At 45.9% G+C, this 9015-nt stretch overlaps 4 protein-coding genes across 4 annotated transcripts; 3 read left to right on the forward strand and 1 right to left on the reverse strand.

The window, feature by feature from the left end:
- Window positions 1-46: 46 nt before the first annotated feature.
- On the reverse strand, window positions 47-2399 carry LOC6527853 (alpha-(1,3)-fucosyltransferase B). The gene is made up of 4 exons (XM_002088889.4): window positions 1992-2399; window positions 1343-1749; window positions 692-869; window positions 47-630 (listed from the first exon to the last, which is right to left on the reverse strand). The coding sequence occupies exons 1-4, from the start codon at window positions 2223-2225 to the stop codon at window positions 115-117; spliced, it is 1335 nt and encodes a 444-aa protein (XP_002088925.2). The 5' UTR covers window positions 2226-2399; the 3' UTR covers window positions 47-114.
- A 339-nt stretch (window positions 2400-2738) lies between these two features.
- LOC6527854 (vacuolar protein sorting-associated protein 54) lies at window positions 2739-6570 on the forward strand. Its single transcript, XM_002088890.4, has 2 exons — window positions 2739-3216; window positions 3657-6570. The coding sequence occupies exons 1-2, from the start codon at window positions 3029-3031 to the stop codon at window positions 6289-6291; spliced, it is 2823 nt and encodes a 940-aa protein (XP_002088926.1). The 5' UTR covers window positions 2739-3028; the 3' UTR covers window positions 6292-6570.
- A 145-nt stretch (window positions 6571-6715) lies between these two features.
- Window positions 6716-8383, forward strand: LOC6527855 (cytoplasmic dynein 2 light intermediate chain 1). Its single transcript, XM_002088891.3, has 2 exons — window positions 6716-7134; window positions 7402-8383. The coding sequence occupies exons 1-2, from the start codon at window positions 6931-6933 to the stop codon at window positions 8302-8304; spliced, it is 1107 nt and encodes a 368-aa protein (XP_002088927.1). The 5' UTR covers window positions 6716-6930; the 3' UTR covers window positions 8305-8383.
- LOC6527856 (40S ribosomal protein S28) lies at window positions 8379-8873 on the forward strand. Its single transcript, XM_002088892.2, has one exon. It carries the CDS (start codon window positions 8503-8505, stop codon window positions 8731-8733), a length of 231 nt encoding a protein of 76 aa, XP_002088928.1. The 5' UTR covers window positions 8379-8502; the 3' UTR covers window positions 8734-8873.
- Window positions 8874-9015: the final 142 nt, after the last annotated feature.

Consider the following 9015-nt stretch of genomic DNA (forward strand, 5'->3'; position numbering starts at 1 on the left):
TGTTTAGTTTACGTTCTAAATACCAGAAGTGGCAGCTTATTGTAAATAGTTTTATGTAAATTTATTATCACATGGTAAAATCAGCATGCTTACAGCCTGAGCGTTGTTAACTTGTTAAATGTTGGAACTATTATTACAATTGTTTGCCTCTATTCTCCGATTAAGCTCGGCATCAAACTCAGCATCATTGAAGCGGAGGTTTCGGTGAAAGAATTCATCAAGTATCTTGGCTTGGCACTGGCCCACCTCCATCATGGATCGCCAATCGGCGACATTCGATGGAATTTCCTGACCCTCCAGGCGAGCGTACACCGGTTCCAGGGGACAGTTGTAATGACGCGAGTCGGCCTTCCCGTTCCTGGCAGTGTTGATTACATGGTAGCACACAGCACACTCAAACTTTTCAAAGAGTGATGCTCCCGGAGAAGAATCGCCCATGTGATACTGGCGCGTGACAAGGTTGTGGAGTAGCTTTTTGTTGGAAATGGGCTTGCGATAATTTAGTTTGTGTTGGCGATATGAATCGTACAGCTGTTGGTCATCCGCCACCTTATTCAGATATTCCACCAATTTATGAGGATTTGTAAAGTCGTTTACAAAAATGGCAGATTTATTATTCGGCTGCCAGTCCTGCAACATTTATAGGAAGTAATTAGGGATGGTGGAAGGTTTATTTGAAGTATCGACTTACTTTTATTGTGGGTGAGCCAAAGTATATAGGAATTACACCCATTATCAGAGGACGCCAAAACTTTTCGGTGATATAATCGGGACAGGCAGCGTTCTCAATGGCAATCATGAACTTGTATTCAGACAGGAAACGCAGCAACTCCGGCGAATAGAGATTATTCAAGTAATCCTTCTGCAAGCTGGAACAAAACCAAAAGACATTAAATGTGTGTTTTACGCTCTCCTTTGCAGTTTAGTATTAGTTTTTTTCAGTTCGTCGTGACGTAGTGCATCTGCATTTTTCACTGCTATCCTGGTCAGAACCATCTTTTGGACTATTTTGAAACTCGGTGTTTGAATCGTCATCGCTGTAAAATGGGTCTTCTAGATTTTCATGATTTCCCTGATGGCAGCAGCAGTTTCTGGGTGCAATTCGTTGTTTAGAAACAATTTTCATTTGAGGATTGCAATGGCGACATGGCAACGAGCCGTACAACTGCACCCAGCACTCTGAACAACAGATCTTGGGAAGCTCGGTGGCTCTTGGTGATGTCATGATGATAGTATAATTGTACAGACGATGGTGTTTCACGTGATGTAGGACGTGTGATTGTTATGCGTGAGTAAAATGTATTGGATGACAAATGGGTCACAAATGGAGTAGCCTACTTGCCTCTCTGGCAGATCTTTGTTACGTAGGCAGCTGCCGAAGGAATCGATCGGAAGATGCTTCATTAGAGCTTTTACATAGTCCTCCCTTCCAGACATCGTATCGCAGTCGCTTTGGAGGAACACCACCGATGTCGGTGGACGGTAACCGAACCGCGACTTGCCGGCGAACGAAACGAAGTAATCCTTCGAGGTGAGCGCCGCGCCACTGGGCAAGTACTGCGTAGTCAGCGGCATGTTGCTGTAGCGGCTAAAAGTGGACGTAAAGTGGAAGTGGCGAAGGAACTCTTCATTGGATACAAAGGGTGTGTTCCTTGGTGACTCTTCATGGAGCAGTGCCCACACTTGGTGCTTGGCCCGAGGCAAGGGAAAGTCGCCCGTCTTTATATTTGAGCCGTAAAACAATACGCCCTGTGAAAATGTAAGAGGTATTATGTTATTCTCATATCAAATTACAATGAATCTACAATTAGCAACATTACAGAGCCAAACTAACATATGAAATAGTTCCAAGCTATGTTTTTACATTAATCACGGAGTAGTGGAACGGCATCTCAAATTTAAGCTCTATATTATTACTCATAATCCAATTCTTATCAAGTTTGCCGGATGTGAAAAATAAGACATTCGACTCTTTTGGATTAGAAACGAACCCGGGCCATCGGAAGGCGACTGCGCCTGTTGGTGATGCGGCATGTGTGAATACCGCACTGGCGCTGCTCGTCTTGTGTCCAGGACATGTGCTTGGACCACCAGACCAGCTCCACAGGACTGCTGGACTTGCTGTTGTCGTAGTTCGTGAGTTTTTCGGAGCAAAAGTACAAAACGGTCGCCCAAACCAGAAGCATCACAACCAGTGCAATCCCATAACGTCGTGCCAGTCGCATGATTATCCTTGAAGATTCCACTTGCTAGATAATCTAAACTATTCGTGCACCTCTACGAAAATATTCAAAAAGCCGGTGCGCCGCAATTTCGCACGAACGGCTCAATTTCGACTGTCAGTCGTCAGCTGATTTTTGCCCAGCCGCAGTGTTGGGAGAAGTGTGTATTTCGAAGGCACACTTACACGACGCAATAAGATGCCTGAAAATGATATGAAAAATATTAAAATTTCAAATTAAAAACTCCCATGCTAGTAATTATAAAGTTATTCTAAAATAAATCAAAATTTGTATGCAATTTTTTAAATATATCTCAACATACATGCTTAGATAAATATTTGATGTTCTTGTTTTAGATAACAAATTTTTTTCTTAAATAAACTACATAAGTTCTTTTATGATATAGTTCAGTTATAAGCAATGAATTTCTTTTTTTAATATTAATAGAGCATCTGGCAACGAACGTGTTTGATCGTTTTCAGCCCTCGCCAGCTGCCATCCAGACCGCCCTCGTTTTTCAACACTACACTTCGTCATAATATTGTTCCACTTACAATTGCTCAATTAAGCGACCGCAGAAGCAACAGAAACACCCAGAAATCCGACGAAATGCGCCCATTCCAAGGCCTGTGAGCAGCGAACAAAAGTGGACTTATTGCGGAGCGACCAAAATGCAACATCTGGCGAGAACGGCAGACGAGCGAAGGTAGAAAACAAACATTGACATAACACGTCAACGGTTGGGAGCAGGTGAACCCACCGGAGGAAACCATACGGCGCGGCACTCTAAGCGCAGAGCATGTGTTATGGCCACGACAAGATCTGCCGGAGGTGCCGCCACGTCCGTTGATTCTGGACCGGCAGCAGCGAACTCGGCTATCAGAAAGCTATCGACGGCCAGTGGCGGTGGAATCGCCGGAGGAGTGGCGCCCAGCTGGCAGAGCTGCTACTACTGCACCCGGGAGCAGTTCAAGAGCATCAGCGACTTTGTCAAGTGAGTGGCCTCGAAATCTTACCATATAATGGAACTTTTATGAGCAGCCTTACGAGTCAATACCATTTTTATCTCAACTTCATATGTATGCACGAGTTGAAATGATAAATGGCAGGTAAAATGCACAGGCAGCAGGTAGAAATATTTAAAATTGTATAGACACAGTCTAACTCACGAAACGAGAAGTCTTATTTGTTGTTGTTTTACCCCATTTTGTAAGTAAGTTAAGTTTAATTAAAAACCGTAAGAACTCTGTGATTTCGAAGCTTTTCATTGCCAAGTATAATTTCGGTATTTTGAATTGTAAACTTACTATATAACTTCCTTTTATCTAAATATATAAGTGCTAAAGGTAATTACATGTGTTGCAAATTCAATTGGAATTCGTTACTCATATCTAATGAAGCTGTTTTAACAAATGCTCTTATTACATATTACAGTCACCTGCGAAGTCGTCACTGCACCCGAGAAGGTGGCTCATTCGTGTGCCGCTATGGCTTCAATGGAGTATGCGCCTCGCTTCCACTGGACGGAGTCTCAGATCGCGACTACGACGCCCATGTCGCCAAATACCATGTCAACCAGCACACGCGCGAGATGCCTCCCGAATGGGGAGTGTACTCGGCGGCCCAAAACCTGCCAGCGGTGCTCAACGATCCCTCGCGAGGAAAGCAGAGCAATCTGTTCACCAAAAAGTGGGGCGAGCATTTTGTGGAACGGAGTCACGTGCCCCCATCGCCCCGATTGCCAGATATAACCCATGCTGATTTCTCCGTATATTTGGGCAGCATAGGGAAGCGATATCGTTGGCATGAGCGCCGGCAGCAGCAACTGGAGCGTGATAAGCCGCTGGAGAATGGAGCACAAGGAGCACCTGGACCGGCAAGTGGTGGTCAGACACCCACACATTTGAGTTCGGTGCCCGAAATCTTTCTAAAGTCGCAGCTGCAGCTTCATCACCCGGCTACCTTCAAGCAGGTATTTCCTAATTACATGCAAACATCGGCTTCCAGTCCGGAAAGTCATCAGCAAACTGGCCGTCAGCTGCAGGAACAGCTTAGTCATTACCTGGACATGGTGGAAGTTAAAATAGCGCAACAGGTATCGCAGAAATCGGCTGCGTTCTTTCATGCCATGACCACGCAGCATGCTATCTTGGCTGAGATGGAACAGGCGGCAGACCAAGTGCGTCAGTTGAGGGCTGCACTGGCCGAGCTCCACAGCCACTCGGTTGTCGACAGCTTCAAAGTGCTGCGTTTCGCCCAAAGAAGACAGCACTATAACCTCACACTAGACAAACTCCGACTGATGGCCACCGTACACAAGACGCAACCGATGCTGCAGCTCCTACTGGGCACCCAGGACTATGTAGCCGCCTTGGATTTGATTGGCACCACCCAGGAGATACTTTCCGCCGAACTCCTTGGCATTCACTGCTTTAAGCACCTGCCTATGCAGCTCAGTGAAATGGAGAAGCTTATTGACAAAATGCTGACCACAGAATTCGAGCGCTATGCTGCCGCCGATCTAAATCGACCGCTAACGGATGCTCTCCGGGAAACCGACAGCGTTTGTGCCGAGGAGGATAAACTGGTAGCTATTGTGATGGGGCTGCTGCGCAAGCAGAATTTCTCCTTCGTCCAGGCTTACCAACAAGAAGCCATTGCCACCATTCGAGCGATCATAAAACAGTTGCTGATTGAGGTTTTGGCGCGGAGTGACAGCGATCAGGAGATCAGTTTAACGGGTCACGGAGAGCAAGCTTTAGAGCTCACGCTCCCCGAATGGATTGCTCTGCTTCAACGTTCCAGCCAAGCCTTGGTTTCCATTCTCGAAAGAATTAAAACTGTAGTCGGTATCATGCAGCAAACCGCGGACGCAGCTGTGGGCGCCCAGGATGCAGTGAATCTGATAGATTCAGAAGCCTTTTTAAGTCCGGGACACCATGAGCAACTAAAAAACCAATTGCAACAACTCCTTCAAGCCGTCTGCCATTACTGCCATGAGCGTTGCGCCAACATTGTTTCCCCTCAGAGCCTGGAAAGGAGCTCAGCTAGTGAGGAAGAGCTTTTACAACTGTCTGAGATTGTGGATCAGTTTGGCGAGACAACAAGGAGTATTTGTGGAGTGGCCAGTGTGCCTCTCCAGCTGGCCCTAAAAGTGCAGGCCTCGCGATACGCTCAACGATTCCATTCCGAACGAAAGCAAAAGTTGTCCTTACTTCTGGATCAGGAGCGCTGGCGCCAAGTAGACATTCCCCACGAGTTTCAAAGGATAATCGAACGTATGGCCGCCGGAGACTATGCCAAACCGGAGATGGGCAATCTAATAAGCAATGGAGCAGGCAATCCCGTGCTCCTGGTGGAAGGAAAACAACCGTACACATTGGTCAGCGCTTCGCTTATGCTCATCCGAATGTTGTATGAGTACGGATGTAGTGCTCATCGGTTGCCACTGTTAGCCAGCTATCATGCCAGGAATGTGGTAGACCTGCTGCGCTGCTTTAACTCGAGAAGCTGCCAACTGATCATCGGAGCAGGAGCAATGCGAGTGGCTGGCCTGAAAACCATTACGAGCACCAACCTGGCTTTGGTTTCCCGAGCACTGCAACTAGTTCTTTGGCTTCTGCCCAAGCTAAAGGAGCATTTCCAAGCGATGAGTGGATACGAGACCATCGAGCGAGACTACCAGGGTCACATCAAGGAGATCGAGAACAAGATACACGGAATTGTATCCGAAAGATTGGCAGCTCAACTGGATGCCTGGGAAGCGCGACCACCTATACCTTCCCAGACATTCCGTCACATCTCGCGTCACCTGGTGAAACTACACGAGGCCATCGCCGGAGTGCTGCCGGAGGCACAGATACACGAAATCTACGGCGTTGTCCATCGAAACTTCAAGGACAAGCTGCGGGAACAACTGCTCAAGTTGAATGTGAACAACAATGGGGGACCGCAGCACGGGGTGGTGACATCAGAGCTGACCTTCTACATGGAGACGCTGCGCACACTGAAAGCTCTGCCCGCCGAGCAGCTAGACAACGGGATTCTGGAGGAGATCTGGCTCTACTGAGCAGTATTCCGAAGTATTCCACATGGTTGCCGTGGCATTCCTCCGACCGCCCAGCCGCGTTCGTCTTCATTGTTTGTTATCCTTGTTTTATTTATACAATATCGATTGTCGCGTCCATTCTGTCCACTTTGTTTGCCACTGTACATTGCTTGTACTTTTATGTTCCGACCTTTAGCAAAAGCAAATTGGTAATGCATCTCTTTTGTTGCGCACTTCTTACACTTAAGCTTAAAGTCAATGAAAAGGCTTATGATTAAAGAATAGAAAATAATCAAAAAAGATTGTAATGCGTACAAATCAATGGCGGGACAAGTTCCACTGGTTCCTTTTCTTAGTATTATTCTGTTTTCGATTTAAAGAATACGAAGTATTAGCAAGTACATATTGAGAAAGGCGTTTTTTACGTAAAAAAATATTTTGAAAAATTGTTAAGAATCATATTATTTAAATGCTTAACTAGATCCGATGGCAACCAATAAACAAAAGAAACGCAAATTTAAAGTAATCATTTATTACAAATATTTACATTTATTTAATCTAACGGTCGGTATAGAGTTGCCAGACTGCCGCAGTTGCCAGTGGCAACGGTTTGAAATGCACAACAAACCGCAGTAGTTTAGTTTATTCCCTTTTCCTGCGATGCGCTTGCCGCAAATCTTGCACAGTCTGCACAAGCGTCTTCAAAAAATGTTCGAAAAGAGAACCGAGGGCGGCGAGAGTGCCACGCCCAGCATTCAGGACATCGCCGGTCGACTGGCGGAGGAGCAGCAGCGCCTTCGCCAACTGGAGGCCACAACGGCGCCCAAGGAGCGTACGCTTCTTGTCTTGGGAAGCAAGTGTGTGGTAAGTCCGATATATTCGAAATTGAAATCAGATTCTAAAAACGGTATTGCTATACAAATAGTAATTACCCTATACATATGTTAATTATGCACCTTTCCTAGAACTTCTGACTGAATTTAATATACGTGTTAAGATCGATAGAGAAAAATAGTAACATATGTTCAATCGATATAAACTGATTTCATATTAGCTATAACACCAAAAACACACAAACTATATAGAAATTTTACGATTTCTTATATCTTATGCTAATATTTCATACTTTAGGGCAAGACGACGGCCATCAATAAGTTCTTTGATCGCGAGGAACATGCAACGCGTCCAACTCTGGCACTGGAGTACAGCTTTGGACGAAGGACTGGCAGCGGCAAGTCACCGCAGGTGATGAATGTTTGGGAGCTGGGCTCCCTGGACAATGCCGAGCAATTGCTGGAAGTACCCATGCGGACACATGGACTGCAGCAACTAGCCGTCATCATAATGCTGGATCTCTCGCAGCCGCAGCGATTTTGGATGGATCTGGAGTGTGCCTACAAGGGACTGCGGGGTACGGCGCAGCAGATGATGGAGAAGGTAGCGCCGGAGCTCAGGGAAATCCTCGAGCAGCGAACAATGGAGCGAGTGGGTCAGCGAAACAAAGAGGTGGAGAAACTAGACCCACTGCCCTTTCCAGTGGTTATTGTCGGTGGAAAGTACGATGTGTTCTCTGGCTTCGATCCTGCGGTCAGGAAGCACACCTGTCGCTGCTTGCGATCGATGGCTCACCTGATAGGTGGCGCATTGCTGTTTTATTCCCAGAAGATGCCCAAGCTGGCCAAGGTCCTAAGGGACACCATTAGCCACATGGGATTTGGCAGTCCTGCCCATCCATTTCGTTCTCATGTCGTGGACTTTAATGAACCACTGTGCATTTGGTTTGGAGCGGACAGTTGGTCGAAAATTGGCGATACTGGCGCCCAAAGTATGGAGCGAATTGGAGCCACATTCGGGGTGGAAATACCGCAGCTGCAACTGGAGAAGCAGAAGTTGCAAGAAACCCTCGATCCGTCCAAGGATCCCGGCTTCAAGGAGTCCCTCATCGATGAGATGCGATCGCAGAAGAACGAAGAACTCGCAGGACTAATGAGGGATGTCCTGCTCCGGGGAAAGTTCGAAAGTGTTCAAACTTAATAAGCTGCTGGCAGTAGGCAATGATCTGTACCTCAAAGTATTATAACTTATCTAAAATAAAACTAGATATGGTATTTTAGATTTTGAGAAAGCTTGGTATATAGCGTCAGGCGTTAGTTTTAGATCTAAAAGTTTAAATTCAAGAAACTCAGCATACGAATTTTTTAATACCCCAGCTTGTTAAGATTTACTCAAAAAATGTCGCAACCTGTCGCGTCCAAGGCTCGTGTCATAAAGATCCTCAACCGGATTGGAGCCCGTGGCATTCTAACCGAAGTCCGGGTGCAACTAATCGATCAGCCCAAGATGCAATTCATGCGCACAGTCAAAGGACCCGTGCACTTGGGAGATATCGTTGATTTCGAGGACACAGAGTTATCCTGGCCATCTTCGAGCAAGAGCAACAGCAACTTCGGAGATATTTGCTAAATATTTCCAAAGATCTTTGGTACTAATCAAAAAATTGGCAATAGCACATTAAAAGAAAAAGGCTGTTCCCTTTTTTCCTACGTAAAATCTAAAAGATTTACGTAATTAAATTAAAGAAAGTATTTTCGGTTAGTTTTAAATGTTTGTTCTTGTTAATATTATTTTTAACAGTAAACTTCAAGTTAAGGGTAGCACCACTGCACAGGGTGGCAACGCCATGTCAGGGATGCAGGACAGTCACATGTTGTCTTGAAACGTACCGTTACAAAGGGTGAAATTGTC

This window comes from Drosophila yakuba, chromosome 2L (genome assembly GCF_016746365.2).
Source record: "Drosophila yakuba strain Tai18E2 chromosome 2L, Prin_Dyak_Tai18E2_2.1, whole genome shotgun sequence".
Taxonomy (NCBI): domain Eukaryota; kingdom Metazoa; phylum Arthropoda; class Insecta; order Diptera; family Drosophilidae; genus Drosophila; species Drosophila yakuba.